This window comes from Lepidochelys kempii, chromosome 2 (assembly GCF_965140265.1).
Source record: "Lepidochelys kempii isolate rLepKem1 chromosome 2, rLepKem1.hap2, whole genome shotgun sequence".
NCBI classification, from domain to species: domain Eukaryota; kingdom Metazoa; phylum Chordata; order Testudines; family Cheloniidae; genus Lepidochelys; species Lepidochelys kempii.
Window position 1 is genome coordinate 82,260,773 of NC_133257.1, and position 17,280 is coordinate 82,278,052.

Sequence of the window (17,280 nt, forward strand, 5' to 3'; positions counted from 1 at the left end):
CAGTTTCAGCCTTGTGTCTGTGGATTTTCTTGTTCCTGATAAGACGTACCAGCAGATGGGAACATTGGTCAGGCACATGGTTCTCACCTGAACAAATCAGGCAGCAGCTATGACTGTGGGATGAGGCCATCCTAGTAGGTGCAGGGTTTAAATCCTGAAGACTTTGAAGCCAATATTAAAGCAGCAGGGTACCAAAATCAAATAGGGATCTTTTTTTTTTTTTTAAAGCTGAAATAATTTTTGGGGAAATTTTACCTGGGTTGTTCATTAGAAATAAATTGTAAGGATATGTCCACATTGCAATGTAAGCCCAGGCTGAGCAGAACTCAAGTTAGCAGACCTGGGGGTTGTTAATGAAGAGCTTGAGCAGCTACACTGATTTGTAACCGCAGGTTAGGGATTGTTGAACCCTAGGTCCCAACCTGGCACTCCAGCATCTACACTACATTATGGAAACTTGAGTCCAACCACTCTTATCCCAGACTTCCTAATGCCCTCTCAAAATGTAGCCACTCTAGCTCTTTGTCCTCTGGACAGTCAAGTTTTCCCATACTGCACCATGAACAAAGACAGCATGTGGGATACTTTTGGCGGACTCCCAAAGTCCAGTGAAGCTGCATCTACACCAAAGCTTGAACCCTGGGTTCTCAAGCTTTCCCATGGGTCTGAGTCCTGGCTAAGCGTGATTTGTGTGTAGATGGAAGGGAAGTTAGGCTTGAGCCGGAGTTCAAACCCTGGGTTTATATTGCAGTGTAGATGTAACCATAGAGGTAGGAGGCAGACACAGCCTGGTTCTAAATTGCTGCTGGTGGCCGTAAGAGGGAAATGAAGGATGGCTGTGGCTATGCTGCCCTTTATGCCATCAGGTGGGAAGGCATGAGGACATTCGCAGCAACAGAGCAGTCTACTCTAACAGACACCGCTATTTAGATTTCTAGCTCACACATTTGAGGTGCACATGCACCCTAGAGGGGGAGCCACACTGACAAAACTTTAACTAATCACTTTTATTTCTCTCCTTTGAGTATTCTTGCTATAGACAAATGCAAAAAAAAAAAAAAAAAGGTTGTCTTTAACTCTAATTTAACTGCACCACTTCTTCTGGATTGATTATAGCGGTCACTTGTGCCAGCAGACTTCACAATAGCTTTTTATATGGATCATCTCTCACATATGCAAGGCAAATTACTTTCAGTGTGATAATCTATTTATTACTACTAACTTGACCTTTAGTTCTTCTTGAGTGCCAGCAGAATATAAATAATAAAATACTTAATATCACTTCTGAATGTAAATCTCTGTGGTCTACTTTTGTATAGTGTTTCTTTGCTGAGTTTGAAATACTTTGCAGGAATTGGGTAAGTAACAATTTTTATTTTGTAAAGAAACATTTATTTCAATGATAATTAAAAAAACTGTAATTGAAAATAATGTTTTGTTAGTCTGTATCCACAAAAACAATGAGGAGTCTGGTGTGGATACAGACTAACATGGCTACCTTTCTGATACTTGTAGTTGAAAATAGTTCATAAGACGTTGATGTTCTATTAACCTTTCTTAAATCATTAGACGTGTATAAATGGCTGCAGTGCTGTGACTTTTGGAGGGTGTTGGAAACCTGATTGCTCAGTGTGTAAACATACATTTTTTTTTAAAAAGTGTAAAGCTACCCCAGGCTTTTGAAATTTTTTTTTCTTTTTTTTTTACTATTTCTGGAAAGCGTGAGGTACATCCATGACTTTACACATTTCTCCCTTTATTACCTGCTCTAGCTTTTTCTAGCTGTCAAGGTGCAGTCCATGGTGGTGAAGCTGTGTTGCTCGTAGGATATTAGAGAGACAAGATGGGTGAAGGTCTTTTATAGGACCAACTTCTGTTGGTGAGAGAGAGAGAGAAGACTTTCGAGAAACACTGTGAAAAGAAAACGAGTACTAGTGGCACCTTAGAGACTAACCAATTTATTTGAGCATAAACTTTCGTGAGCTACAGCTCACTTCATCAGATGCATTCAGTGGAAAATACAGGGAGGAGATTTATATATATACAGAACATGAAAAAATGGGTGTTACCGTACACACTGTAAGGAGAGTGATCACTTAAGATGAGCTATCACCAGCAGGAGAGCGGGGGGACGAAGGGGAGGAACCTTTTGTAGTGATAATCAAGGTGGGCCATTTCTAGCAGTTAACAGGAATGTCCGAGGAGCAGTGGGGGGTGGGGGAAATAAACATGGGGAAATAGGTTTACTTTGTGCAATGACCCATCCACTCCCAGTCTCTATTCAAGCCTAAGTTAATTGTATTCGGTTTGCAAATTAATTCCAATTCAGCAGTCTCTTGTTGGAGTCTGTTTTTGAAATCATTTTGTTGTAATATTGCGACTTTTAGGTCTGTAATCGAGTGATCAGAGAGAAACACTGTGTAGCTCAAAAGCTTCTCTCTCTCACCAACAGAAATTGGTCCCATAAAAAATATTACCTCAGCCACCTTGTCTCTCTAAGATGCAGTCCAGTTTATAATAGCAAAATAGCCTTTTGTAATAAAACGACAGCTGTGCAACTCATCTTTATTGTATTTAAAACCCTAGTTTATGCACTGGCTACTGAAGGCAGAAATTTTTTTAAAAAGCACTTAGAATTTTTTTTAATAAAAAGAAAACTTTCCAAAGAACAGCTGCAATGGAGATCATGAAAATAGGCAAACTTCCATAGAAATGTAGGGCTGGACGGTACCTTGAGAGGTGATCTGGTCCACCCCCCCACTGAGACAGGACTAACTATACCTAGACATTACCTGTCAAGGATGGGCTAACGACCTCTTCTTAAAAACCTCCAGCGATGGGAATTCCACACCATCCCTCGGCAACCTATGTCGGTATTTAGCTGCCCTTACTGTTAGGACATGTTTCCTAATATCTAAATCTCTCTGGCTGCCATTTACTACTTGTCTTACCTTCAGGGGACATGGAGAGCAACTGATCACTGTCTTCTTTATAACAGCCCTTAACACATTTGAAGATTGGAGAAAAGACGACTTGGGGAAACCTGATCAGACTAAATTAAACATGCCCAGGTTTTTTTAACCTTTTTTCATAGGTCAGGTCGTCTAAACCTTTTCTCATTGCTGTTGCTCTCCTCTGGACTCTCTCCAATCTGTCCCTGGCTTTCTTAAAATGTGGTGTCCAAAACTGGACACACATCTACAGCTGAGGCCTCACCACTGCCAAGTAAAGCAGAACAATTCTCTCTCTTGCGTTACATACAACATTCCTGTTAATACACCTCAGAATATTAGCCTTTGTTTCTTGCAACTGCATCACAATGTTGGCTCATTCAATTTGTGATTCACTATAACCCCTGGATCCTTTTCAGAAGGACCACGCATCCAGTTATTCCCCATGGTGTACTTGTGCACTTGATTATTTTTCCTAATTAGAGTACTTTGCACTTGTCTTTTTATTGAACTTCATCTTGATTTCAAACATATTCTCTAATTTGTTAAAAGAAAAGGAGTACTTGTGGCACCTTAGAGACCAACCAATTTATTTGAGCATAAGCTTTCGTGTAGCTCACGAAAGCTTATGCTCAAATAAATTGGTTAGTCTCTAAGGTGCCACAAGTACTCCTTTTCTTTTTGCGAATACAGACTAACACGGCTGTTACTCTGAAACCTGTCTAATTTGTTAGGAATTCTTATCCTGTCCTCCAAAGTGCTTGCAGTCCTTTGGTGTCATCTGCAAATTTTATAAGCATACTCTCTACTTAATTATCCAAGTCATTAATGAAAGTGTGGACTAGCAACAGACAGAAGACAGGCCCCCTGCAGGACTCCACTACATGCATCCTCCCAGTTTGACAGTGGACCATTGATAATTACCTTTGAGTATGGATTTTCAACCAGTTGTGCACTTACGTGATAGTATTTCATCTTTCTATAACAGAATATGAATAGGATTTAACATATGAACACAGCAGATGTACATCAGCATCAGAATTTAAGCAGTGATTTTTTTCCCTTTGGCTGGGAAATTTTTCTATTGAGACCATAAATGTCTTGCATAGATAAGTTTATTAACAAAAAGACACACTTACTGGGTAATATTTATAATTTAACTATTTCTGTCTTTTTATTGTTTATATAAAACTTTCCCAAGTACTGTGGTTTCTGTGCTGTCCTGGATATTTCAATTACTTTAAAACATTCAGTTGTCCTAAAATTAAGAATTTAGCAGCAATAGAACATGCCTATTTCTTTTCATTTATCTACCATATTTCTCATGCAGTCTGTTTTTTTAATTCTTTGACTTGGTTAACCAGCATTCCTCCACTTGCAACTGAAATTCTGTCAGGTCAATCATTTTAGATACTTTTAAGTCATCGAAACATTGTACTTCTGCTTATCAAAACTCAAAACCCAGGAATGAAATGGGGCATTTTAACACGTGCAATGTGCCTTGTTTAGAACAGCATTAACTTTCACCCATGCTCCCTGGTTATGAGAGCTTTGAGAAGATGACATAGCTAGCTCCCATTTCTATTTTTCTAAATAAAGTTTTAAAAAACAAATCTCTGAATAATTGCCCATAGTTCACTAAAGTCTAAAAGATTTGGTTAACTGGAAGTACAATAGCAGTTTCTTCCCCATATTTTAATAGTGAGCAGATCCTTGCTGTCCTCTGGTGGAGTAATATCCTCATAGAAATTAACTGCCTTTTAAAGCAAACTGCATTATTAGAGTCCTTGGTTTATATTGCAGAAGACATTTATGTATTGAAGAAATATGTGGGATCCCTCCCCTTCTACTTTTTAAGCAACACCAGAAACACTGTATGTACTAGTGATCTTAAAATAAGCAGAAATTACTATTAAAAATAGCAGACAATCCAATAATCAAAATGCAGGGACGTTTCAACATTAAGTATTAGAGCTAAAGATTTATGGGGCACAGTGTCATTGAATATGCAGAAAACCTTAACTCTACTTGTCTAATCTATTTCAGTGTTGGTGTACAGATCAGGCAACTTAGTACCTCTCATGCACATATAGGAATCTCCCAGAGATAGGAATGGTATCTCTAACATTTATGCCCTAGCAAGAGAACTATCTGAGGCCTCTCGTTGGCACTGTGAACATTTGATGGACGTAGTACTAGCAGACGCGAACCTTCTCACATCTAAAAAGACATAGAAATGAGAAATAGTTCTGGGTGGGGACAGGGTCAGTAGGAGTTAAGCCCTTTCCTGCTACACTCTTTTTTTAAAACCATATTATTTCTATGCATGAAGGTTGAAGTAGAAAATAAAGCACGCAGCTCTTCACACTTTTTCCAGTTTTCTAGTTAATCAACAGACATCCAGTTACTTTTTAATACAAGAATCAGTACAGAATGGTGGACAAAGATGTCCTGCAGAAGTACAAGCTAACTGGATGCATGGAAGGGAGAAGCCAAACTCTTTAGTACCCAGGCAAAACTTTCAATATTGGGTTAAGACTACAGGATCAAGTCCTAAATGAGCTATTCTTATAATTGTTTCTGAGTGGCATCTATACTTGACATTTTTGGTTATTCTCTTCCCTCAGTCTTTGTTGCTAATAGCATCCTTAGAAAAACAAGTATTTGTTTACAAGTTCAAGTGTTGCCAATCCCTACTTCCTTAATCAAATTCATTTTAAACCATTAATGTGTTTGACATCTCAACTAATGTGTGTGGAGGTGATTGTCATTAGGTCTAATTTGGCTGTAAAGAAGATACCCTAAAATTAAAAACCTAATTTAACAAACACTGAAGTACTACATTATGACGAGATAACTGGCACTGTGATGAGGGGAAAGCAGTGGATGTGCTATTCCTTGACTTTAGCAAAGCTTTTGTCACGGTCTCCCGCAGTATTCTTGCCATCAAGTTAAAGAAGTATGGGCTGGATGAATGGACTATAAGGTGGATAGAAAGTTGGCTAGATTGTCAGGCTCAACGGGTAGTGATCAATGGCTCCATGTCTAGTTGGCAGCCGGTATCAAGTGGAGTGCCCCAAGGGTTGGTCCTTGGGCCGGTTTTGTTCAATATCTTCATAAATGATCTGGAGGATGGTGTGGATTGCAAGTTTGCAGATGACACTCAGCAAGTTTGCAGATGACACTAAACTGGGAGGAGAGGTAGATACGCTGGAGGGTAGGGATAGGATACAGAGAGACCTAGACAAATTAGAGGATTGGGCCAAAAGAAATCTGATGAGGTTCAACAAGGACAAGTGCAGAGTCCTGCACTTAGGACAGAAGAATCCCATGCACCGCTACAGACTAGGGTCCGAATGGCTCGGCAGCAGTTCTGCAGAAAAGGACGTAGGGGTTACAGTGGACGAGAAGCTGGATATGAGTCAACAGTGTGCCCTTGTTGCCAAGAAGGTCAATGGCATTTTGGGATGTATAAGTAGGGGCATTGCCAGCAGATTGAGGGGTGCGATCGTTCCCCTCTATTTGACATTGGTGAGGTCTCATCTGGAGTACTGTGTCCAGTTTTGGGCCCCACACTACAAGAAGGATGTGGAAAAATTGGAGAGAGTCCAGCGGAGGGCAACAAAAATGATTAGGGGACTGGAACACATGACTTATGAGGAGAGACTGAGGGAACTGGGATTGTTTAGTCTGTGGAAGAGAAGAATGACGGGGGATTTGATAGCTGCTTTCAACTACCTGAAGGGGGGTTCCAAAGAGGATGGCTCTAGACTGTTCTCAGTGGTAGCAGATGACAGAACAAGGAGTAATGGTCTCAAGTTGCAGTGGGGGAGGTTTAGGTTGTGTATTAGGAAAAACTTTTTCACTAGGAGGGTGGTTAATCACTGGAATGTGTTACCTAGGGAGGTGGTGGAATTTCCTTCCTTAGAAGTTTTTAAGGTCAGGCTTGACAAAGCCCTGGCTGGGATGATTTAGTTGGGGATTGGTCCTGCTTTGAGCTGGGGGTTGGACTAGATGACCTCCTGAGGTCTCTTCCAACCCTGATATTCTATGATAGTGCCTACTACAATGGGTGTCTAATAATGTTGTCCCTAACAATCCAAGATCCCTTCTGAAACTAATTAGAAACATACTCTACACTTACAGCTTCTGATGCAAAGATCTGAAAGCATTAAAAAAAAAAATCTTCACAACACTGCTCTGAGGTAGGTATTAACTTTCTTCTGTAAAATGGAAATAAGTGACATGTCCCAGGCATAACACAGCACATGCAAAATAGCTTTTAAATTGATAGATGGTTGTGATTAGTGGTCATAAATAAAAGCTGTTTTAGTAATTGTGTAAAAAATACCATTGGCTTTATATTCTTTTGCCTTTGTTATTCACACAAGTTGGATAAAAGTCTTTTTGAGTGGAAGGAATATTCCCTTATAGTGCTGTTTATAGGAGGTATTTTTAAACTCTCACTTTGGCATTGTACACACATTCCACTGAGGTTTAAATATTGCATCTCTATCATCTTAACGTTTCACAATACTACATTCCACCTTTTAATTTAGTGTAGTACTGAGACAGTTGCACTATATGGTGAGGTATCAACGTGTGCACTTTGTTGTGCAACATAGAAATTTACAAGACTACATGTCTTAAGAGGCCACTCAGCCTAGTGGATAGTGTTGAAGATCTTCAGGAGGAGTCTGGGCACAATACATTCCAAATGGTATTGACCCTCTGCCCTCAATTCAGACATCCCTAGTGATGTGAGAGACACAATAACTTTGGGTACTATGAAGGAAAGGTATACAGATGACACTGAATTAAAATAATAAAAAAAAGAGCCATATATAATAAGCTGGAGCAAAAAATTTTAAAATTCCAACTTAAACCACTGAAATTGTGGAGAAGTAAGAACGATTTTGTTATGCATCAGTGCGACAAGAAATTATGAATGGGGATCTCTGCTGGATAAAGTTTTGAGGTGTTGAAATCATTAATAAATACTACTTTGTTTATTGCAATTAGATATATCACAATTATTACAAAAAAGGGAAGGTGATAAATCCTTTAAGTTATCCAGTGCAAAATGGAAGCACCCCACCAGGTCCAGTCCTGCTCCCACTGAAATTTATAAGCAACATTTAGACTTAGAATGAGCAGGCAGAACTCCACTGAGTTCAAAGAAGTCACACCCACCTTACTTCAGGTCTGGATATGGTCCAATGGGCATTTAGCCATTGACTTCAATGGGAGGAAACAGGAGCAGACCTACTGTCTTAAAGGTGCAAAATTAAGACAAAACATATTAACACAAAATGAAACAAACATACATTAAATAGTAGTGTTTCCTGATACATACTTCAGATTTTCAAATGAACTTTCTAAGAGGGAAATGATTTACATATCTAATTAAATGATTTATCATTTTGGAAAAATCCACAGTATTTTTATTTCAAGTTTATATTAACTATAAATATCTAATGACAGGAAAGACTTTCCCCACATTTATGTGCTTTGTTTCCCCATCATTTATGTCTTCTGTTCTTTGCCTTTTGGAGAAAACATCACATTGTAAGGCTGCCTTCTTTTTGGACGGTGACAGGGCGCAAGATCCTCTTTAATATAGCCTTAAAAGAATAAAAATAAAATCAGGGTAAAGATTTCAAAACAATCTGGTTAAGAGATGGTACAGTATAAAAGCAAAAGTAATATTCATTTAACAGACCACTGAATTTTGCCTACCACAAAGCTTTTTGTTTAAAGTATTTTTTTCATTTTTGGAAACTAGTCTGACCCTGCCAGGGATCATTTAGAATGCCCTCAGCCAATGAAAAACATTATCCACTAAAAAATTACACATTTAGTTATATTGATTTACAGTAGTTTCCTAATAGCTAATACAGATTGAATATACTGAAGGTCTACTGAGAAATCAGGCTGTCAAATGTTCAACTATTTTGCAACTCATTACACATTTCACTGTCCTCCCTAATAGAAGCTTTTATATTTTATTTTAATAAGTTATTTCTGCAAGATGTATAGAAATACTGCAAAATCTGAGTTATTTAACACAAGGCATATTCGCCACATTCTAATTTATCAAATGCACGCAATACAACTTCTCTGGACACAACGTATCATAATTCTCTGGACACAACGTATCATACTCTAAAAAAAGGCTGCTGTTTCTGCTTTATTTTTGTGGGTAAGTATAGGATTTTAGCCTTCATATTTGTCAACTTTGCTCTGTTCACAAGTACTAAATTCATTAAAATCAAGTTTATTGGTAGATTACTTCTTTGCAGCTGGTGAAATACTTTGTGTGACCCACAATTAAAATATACAAAATCACTTCAAGGGATTACCAAGGACTAGCCATTTAAATAAGGGCATTCTGTTTTTGAACAACAATTGCAAATATCACATTATAAATGGACTTAACCCTTTATCCTTTTAAAGTAGCTTAATTAGCACTGCTGCTCATTGTTTGACAGTTTATTGCGTAAGACCTTACACATCAAAACCTAAATTCCCTCTAAGCTGCGCAGCTGTGCAGGTGGCTATCAAGGGCCGTGCAGGCAGGGAGAGGTTCCTGTCCCCCGGCCCCAGCCTCGAAGCTGCTGCGGCCAGGAGAGAGAGATGCCACCGCTCCCCCAGCCCCAAGCTGCTGCAGCGAGAGGGGGCTGCGGTGAGGGGGAGGGAGAAGGGAAATGAGAAGTCCTCTTTCCCCACCACAGCCCTGGGGCAGCCTGCACCCCAAAACCCTCATCCCTGGCCCCACCCCAGAGCCTGCACCCCCAGCTGGAGCCCTCACCCCCCTGTACCGCAACCCTCTTCCCCAGCCCTGAGCCCCCTCCCACACTCTGAACCCCTCGGCCCCACCACACATCACCTCCATATTAGTGCACATAAGAAAATTCATTCCGCACATGGATGTAAAAAATTAGAAGGAACATTTATCAAAACTCCATCTCTTCTGATAGCGGGCTGAAGATCCCACAGCACTTTTTGACTAGGTAAAGCCAGTCACTTAATTACACTTGTTGTTTGATGTTGAAAATATTCAAGCAAAGCTTAGTCAGTTAATTAGTCAAAGACAGAGTAGTACAGTATGAAAAGGAGACATACATACTGACAATCAGTCTTGCAGCGTTCACCTTACACAGAAGGTCTGCTTCAAAAGTACGCATTTTCGACTACCTATATTTATACTACAGTAGTTTACAAGTTAAAGGCTCTCTGTACATCATCCAAGACTCAACCCGCTAGTCTGTACCGTTTTTTTCATCTCGTTTTTCTGTATTGTCCTCTACCTTCCTTATCTTTGAGTTGGATACCACATTCCAGGCACCAGGAGGTACCTCCATGGCCTACTAACTGTATCAGAACACACTATTCATACATCTTGTCTCTGACAGGTTTTGTATTTGCCTGTGCCAAGGAGCAGAGTTGTGCTGTTGTAAAGTGTTATGGGATATACTTTTGCATGAGTGAACAGAACTCTGGGAAAAGCCTAATACAATTGACATTGGTATAGCTTAGCATAAACTACCCAATGTTCATACATGATATAATGTGTAATACATATTCATGTGACATGCAGTATGCATAATATATGTTTGCTAACTTACTACTTAGAAAAGATGGGGATTCAAGCAATTATCCCTGGCCAAGTTTTCCTGCAATCCACCTTAAAACCTTGGAGAACAGATAGCTCTGCATACCTCTATAATTAGTTACAATTTATTAACATTTAGAATGTATATGTACTGTTGTAATTAGATAATAAAGAGTTCAGAAATGCATGGGGCTCTTAATTCGGAATTTCAGTCCCTTTGAAGATATAGATGCAACCCCTTACAAAATGTACATGGTTTAAAGCCATTATGCCATTTAAGGGAATGGTGGGATTCTTTTGGTATTCTTCCCATATCCTCCCACTCTATCCCAGTTCTTAGGAATTCTCTTTACATTCCCCCTTCCCAATATCCCAGAAGCCATTGAACAAATGGCAACATTTACTCAGGACTTTAGCAGCTGGTGGTCAAATGGAATTTGACAGAGCTGTGTAGGGAATCTTTAATTATGAAATGAGCATCTTAGTGCTTTTAATACTCCAGTTTTCTCAGCATTAAATTTAAAAACAAAAACATACAAACTTTCCAACACAACAATTTTATATACTCACCTCTTTCCACACAAGTTTGAGTGGAAGGAAATCCAACCTCCCAGAAGTTTTCTGGTGTACTAGGAGGAATGTAGCGGAATCGATGTCTTGAACAAGCAGCCAACTTCTTTTCTCTCTCCCCCTCTGGAATATCTGCATAATACTAAAAACAGAAATCGGAAAATATGTAATAGGTCATAAAAATGAACAATGATACATAAGAGGCAATTACGTTACTTGTATCACACTATCACTACTGATTATTGTGCTTAAATACATACACATTGGTGAGTCTGGCCAAAACTACAGATTTAGATTTGCATGTCCCTGACCTTAAGTGTTAGTTTGTTAAACTTATTACGTATTTCATCTTCATTACTATAACTTTAGAAATGCACCCTAAACAGGCAACCGTGTTAGTTTTATACATTGTAATATGAAACAAAAACAAACAATACAAAACTCTCACACATATGTAACTACTCATGTAAATAGTCCTATTGACTGGTCTCATATGCAAAATTAAGCGTGTACATAAGTCTGCAGAACTGGGGCTTAAAACAGATTGGAATACATACAGAGACCAATAGAAGAATCAAAATTGACCAATAAAAGTAGCAATATTCAGTTTAAAATAATTGAGTTTTCAGGTATAAATGAAACACACAGTCCATGGGCTAGATTCTCTGCTGTATCTAGCTCATGGTTGTTTCAACGGAGAAGGGAGAAAGCTGTAGGGGTCCCTGATTTACTATGCAACACATGGCAAAAGTTAGAGCAGCTAAGAAGCTGGTGTAACCTATGCCAACTGCCTATGATCCCTGATGAACTAGCTGGAGTACACTGATCTGGTTTCCTCTGCTCCCCTCCCCAGCAACTGTGCTACGGGCTACAGTGAGAGAGGCATAGCAGCTAGTTCTATGGCAGCTGGAAACTCCTCACTCACAGGGAGAATCCCATGTAGGAGAATTATGGTGAGCCTCTATTCTGTTTGTGCTGGCCGAACAATTCAAAAGAATTAGATCAGGGTGAAAATCTGCCCTACATACATTGAACCAGATTCTGCCTTCACTGACACTAGTGCAATGACACGGACTTCAAAAAGAACACAATATATTCCAGTACACCCTGAGTAATACAATAGTTATATATAACTTTTTAAAAAAGTGTCTGATTTACATGGTTCAGTCATTTATTAGAGTGGCTCCAATGTGTATCATGAAAGGGAATAATTTTCATCCTCCTAGTATTATAGACCAGGCTTCTGGCCAAAAGCTCCTGCTAATTCCAGTCTGCAATTTAGACATTATAACGTACTGCAGTATTTATGTATCCAGCACTGTCTTTCCAAAGCTTGAATTAATGATTTAATTCAATTAGCAATCCAACAGTCTTGTGCTATTCAAACTTTTAAAGTTGGAGCTCATCAAAAGAGTGAAAGTAATCATAGCAAAATACTACAATGGTATGACCAGAAGAGACAAAACAAGTTAAAAGCTTAGTCTAGGATGACCAGATGTCCTGATTTTATAGGGACAGTCTGGATTTTTGGGTCTTTTTCTTATATAATCTCCTATTACCCCCCACCCTGTCCCAATTTTTCACATTTGCTGTCTGGTCACCTTACCTTAGTCCAGCCAGGCAGAAAGTAATCTGGAGTAAGAGACATGAAAGAAATGGAATGCTCATCCAGTACAGGATTGCTTTTATTAATGGGGTGCCCCAAAGTTTTGTTTCGTTTCCCATTTCCATCTAGTGCTAGTAAGATGCCACACAAGGCCTGCATACTGGGAATGCTAAAGAATACTAGCAAACTAATTCTCTCAATATTTGGTGGGAAAACATAAAACAGTCAAAAACCAAAAAAGAAAGGCTGTCAGCAATGGTGGTGGTATGGACAGCAAAACAACCACAGCACAGAGAGAGAGCTATTAATGAGAGATGACACACAGTAATATGAAGAGAGGATTAATTCGATTGTACTGTTTCTGTAGCGTGGGGTAAGGGCAGGCCTGCCTGAGGCTGAGGTACTTTATATTAAAGTATTATATAAGATATAAAAGATATAAACAGCTGAGTTGGTGTTATCCAGCACTGATTTGACAGAACAAAAAAATTTGTTCTAAATATCACCGTTAGTACATGATTCTCATCATCTGGTGGCAAGCGGGCTTTTTGGGTCATCAAGGAAGCAAGAGGTCTTAAAGAGATTGAATGTCCTTTAATGGGGCTGTACCAAGACTGTCAGAGTTTCCCCTTTCTATCTTGCAAGACTCCTGGTTTGCTGGTTAGACAGAAGAGCTAGATCTGTAGACGTGATTAATTTTAAATTACTTTTTGCTTTGAACAGAGGTTTTGGTACGAAGTCTGCCAAGAGAGAAATCCTAAGCACTTAAACATCAGGAATCTACCTGTGTCTTATTCGCTCTACTGATGCAAAAATGTTTGCCCCTCTCCTTTACATCCAGCCAAGATGTCTTATATGTGCTATAAAACTGGTTTTGTTAACTAGTATAACTGTACATAAATTAGACATTGCTCATTTCCATTTGGAGAACATGTTGATGTACTTTGAAACTACAGTACTATGCTTAGAAAGATAGATTAGAATTTCTTCCCCATCACACAAATCCACAAAAGAATTTTAGCAGTATGTGTTTGAGATTATAGATAGGCTGACGAAAAGCAGAACAGCAAACAGGTAATGGTTATTTTGTAGTCAACTTCCAGTGGTCAATGTTAGAAAACATATCAGAAGAACTTTTTTTTTTTTAAAAGCAGACCAACTAAATTAACAAGAGATATTGTACAATGTCTGTTCAAAAAGAAAATCCACATCAGTCAATCAGATTAATTATAGCTAAATATTACTTAAGGATAATTAGAAATAGGTCTAAATCCTAAACGGTCCTAAAACAGTTTATTAGGAATTTTAAAACAGTATATTAAAAACCTCATATTTTTCCCCTCTATCAGGTTTGTTGTAAAACGAATTTTAGGCCTAAACTACTGAATTGTCTGAACTGCTGGGGAATGGAGTGAACCGGGATTAAAACAATTTAAAAGCTATAGTACTATTTTCTGGGGAAATTAAAAAACAAAAATCAACAGTAACAAACTGAATTGTCATTATTTTGCAAGAACCAGAAAGTAAGGCTTTTAAATTTTAGCTCCATTAGAACACCAGTGACAGGGGTGAATATTTGCCAGACTGCAGAAGAAAACATTGACAGATGCTTTTAAAGTGACAGGGTAGCTAAAGGATAGAAAAAAAAAAGTATAAACAAGCAGTCAGGATCCTATTAAGGATGCCATTTCAAACACAAAATATGTATTTTCATTAAAAATTGTGTATAAAGTCATCATGACCAAGAATGCAGTATCATCAAGGAAAAATATAAAAGGGAGTTACGACTAACTTCCAAAAATTCTGTTTGGGAGCAGTCTTTTTGGAGTAGCTCTTACAGATATCTACATATTGAGTAAAGATGAGAGAGCCAAAATCTGATGTTAACGTATATTGTAGTGTTAGGTGCCAGAAACGGATATGGAAATGGCTTCTTATCTAATGAGGACTATGTTTTCAACACTGATTCTCCTTTGGAGCTCTGAATGGACCAAAGTATGCAGACAATTAACCAAGTGGTAGCTTCAGTTAAGAATTTTTTCAAATCCAGTCATTTTAGTGCAATGTTCTTGCCAACCATTCCGTACAATCTTGGATGGTTTATACTAAAAAAAACAAAAAAAAAAACAAAAAACCTTTCCTCAAAAATAATTAGAATAAAAACAGAATTCTAACTCTTGTACATTATGAAATAAAGTCTACAAATGTTTCCACGATGTTACTTGCCAAAATATAACGAGAACTGGGTTCGTTGGGAGGAAAAGTCCTGTAGCATGCAGAGACAGGAAATTAAAATTGTTAATGCATGGCTCTTGGCACAAGAAACAGAGTAGAGCTGCTTTTTTTTAAAATGCTCTGTTTTCATTCAAACCCTCTAGATTTCACATATTTTGGAACAGAGAATTTACTTTTACAGTCAGCTGTAAATAAAACTATTTGCATTAAAACCTCATTTTAGTGAAGGTTTTATCAAAGGGATTTTTCATGAACTTGTTTTGTTCAAGAACATACTAATAAGCCACATTACTCAGTTGGAGAAATTTACCTATCTGTTGGACAGAATGGATGTTAAGAAAAATATTGGTTCTAAATAAGAGTGGAAATTAAGCAATAAAACTCAATGAGAACTCTTATTAGCTCATTAATCCACACCTCAGACATGTTGTGAAGTATGAGATTGTAGCTCAATATCTCCAGCAGATTGAAAAGTATATTAATGACCAAATGAAGCATAGTCTATTATATACATAAAATAAGGGTAACACATGTGTCTGAAAGCATTTCATTTACTTTAAAGGGAGAAAAAAAATGTAAAAATGTCTTTACGACTTTTTTCTCTACCCTTTACATCAGTGGTCTGCAAACTTTTCCAGTTGCATCCTCCCTTACCATTAACGGAATCTGTCAATGCCCCACCCTTCCATTAGTGCACAGCCAAGGCTTCCTCAGCAGTGGAGCCTGGGCTGAAGACAGAGCTGGGGGTGGAACTGGGGATAGCAGAGGAGCTGGGGCTAGCTGCAGAGCTGAGGTGGAGAGGGAATGAGGGCAGAACTGGGCTGGGGGCAGATCAGGGTGCAAAGTGGGACTGAGGCAGAGCACAACTGGGGGCTGAACAGGGTTGGGGGCAGAGACAGTCTTTGGGCAGAGTGGGGCTAGAAGTGTAGTGTTCCTCCCTGCCTCCCTTGGGGGCTGGCCTGGCCCTGCCGCACGATCCCCTGAACATTCCTCTGGGCCCCCCTGGCATGCCCCACAGTTTGGGGACCACTGCCTTACATTATACTTTATATTACACTTGTTGCTTAGTCTAAGAATTGGTGAGTTATACAACATTACACGTATAAGTTTTGGGCACTGCAGATATGAACCAGATATCACTAAGAGTCAGACTGCTGCTCTGACAGTCAATGTGCAAAACTATACTATAATAGTTGGTACTGACAAATCATATGTTATTTTCAGAATAACAAGCAGTTGCAGAGGGCTAAATTTTCAATCTGCAATTTTGACAGGCAAATTTTGTACGCATTTGTACATATACACGCATGTGCAATTTTGTTTGAATACTTGTTCCTGTATATAAATTCAGAAAGAAAAAACAAAACATGAAGAATATACCATGAAGTGCACCTTAACATTACAATTCTATCTTGGACCCAATTCTGGATCTCTGAGCTTTAGCAGAAGTAGTGCTACCACACTCTTGCTAAGATACTGGTGGATCAACCATTCAGTGGTTCTCAGACTTTTGTATTGGTGACCCCTTTCACACAGCAAGCCTGAGTGTGTGACCCCCACCACAGAAATTAAAAACACCTTTTTTATATTTAACACTATTAAATGATGGAAGTGAAGCAGAGTTTGGGGGTGGAGACTGATAGCTCGCGACCTCCCCCCCGTTTGAGAACCCCTGGGCTAGTTGATTTATTTTTGTTAACTGAGGCCTCATTGACATGACGATTTGCAATGCCTACTCCTTTGAGCAGATACAGGAAAGATAAGTAAGTAAATGCCAATGCTATCATTCCAAGATGTTGTTTTATCTAATTATTTTTCATTATTACAGTACCTAATTTTTATTATGGATCTCTACCGTGGCCAACAGCTTTAGTACAACTGACTTCTTTGCCACTTGATTTACCAGTACTCATGCGTCTATGTTTTCAATTTGAGAAGCATTTCAGGTCTCTGGTACCAAACAAGTTAAAAGAATGCAAGACTGACCAAAACTTAGAGTTTTACTTACTATTTCACATTCCTTACAGGTATGGCCCAGCAATTTTCTTCTCTCTTCTCTCTTCCGAACAACCTCAATATGAGGAAAACCTAACACAGTATTTTTTCTGAAAGGCAAAAGGAAAGAGTCACTAGAAGCACGTCTACACGACTCTGCAGTGCAGACTACAGGATTTGTTAATTGCAGAGTGCACCACAATGTTGCACTCTAACTGCTCCCATTCAACTCTTTCAAACAGGACTATGTTAATGCAATGCAGGCACCTTTTAGTTCATGCCAGCAGCATCCACATGGGGCAGTTAGA

General features: G+C 38.8%; 1 protein-coding gene across 8 annotated transcripts in view; it reads right to left on the bottom strand.

Moving 5' to 3' along the window:
• Positions 1-7,941: 7,941 nt before the first annotated feature.
• RBBP8 (RB binding protein 8, endonuclease) overlaps positions 7,942-17,280 on the bottom strand; it is a 73,736-nt gene continuing 64,397 nt past the window's right edge. For 7 of the 8 annotated variants that reach the window (XM_073331402.1, XM_073331403.1, XM_073331404.1 and 4 more), the window contains 3 exons: positions 16,986-17,082; positions 11,137-11,278; positions 7,942-8,575 (listed from right to left, as the gene is read on the bottom strand). In XM_073331402.1, the coding sequence (XP_073187503.1) occupies positions 8,478-8,575; positions 11,137-11,278; positions 16,986-17,082 (337 nt within the window). In that variant the 3' untranslated portion in view covers positions 7,942-8,477. Of the gene's footprint in view, positions 8,576-11,136; positions 11,279-14,968; positions 15,009-16,985; positions 17,083-17,280 lie in introns of all 8 variants that reach the window. The other variant, XR_012157245.1, reaches the window with a different exon arrangement.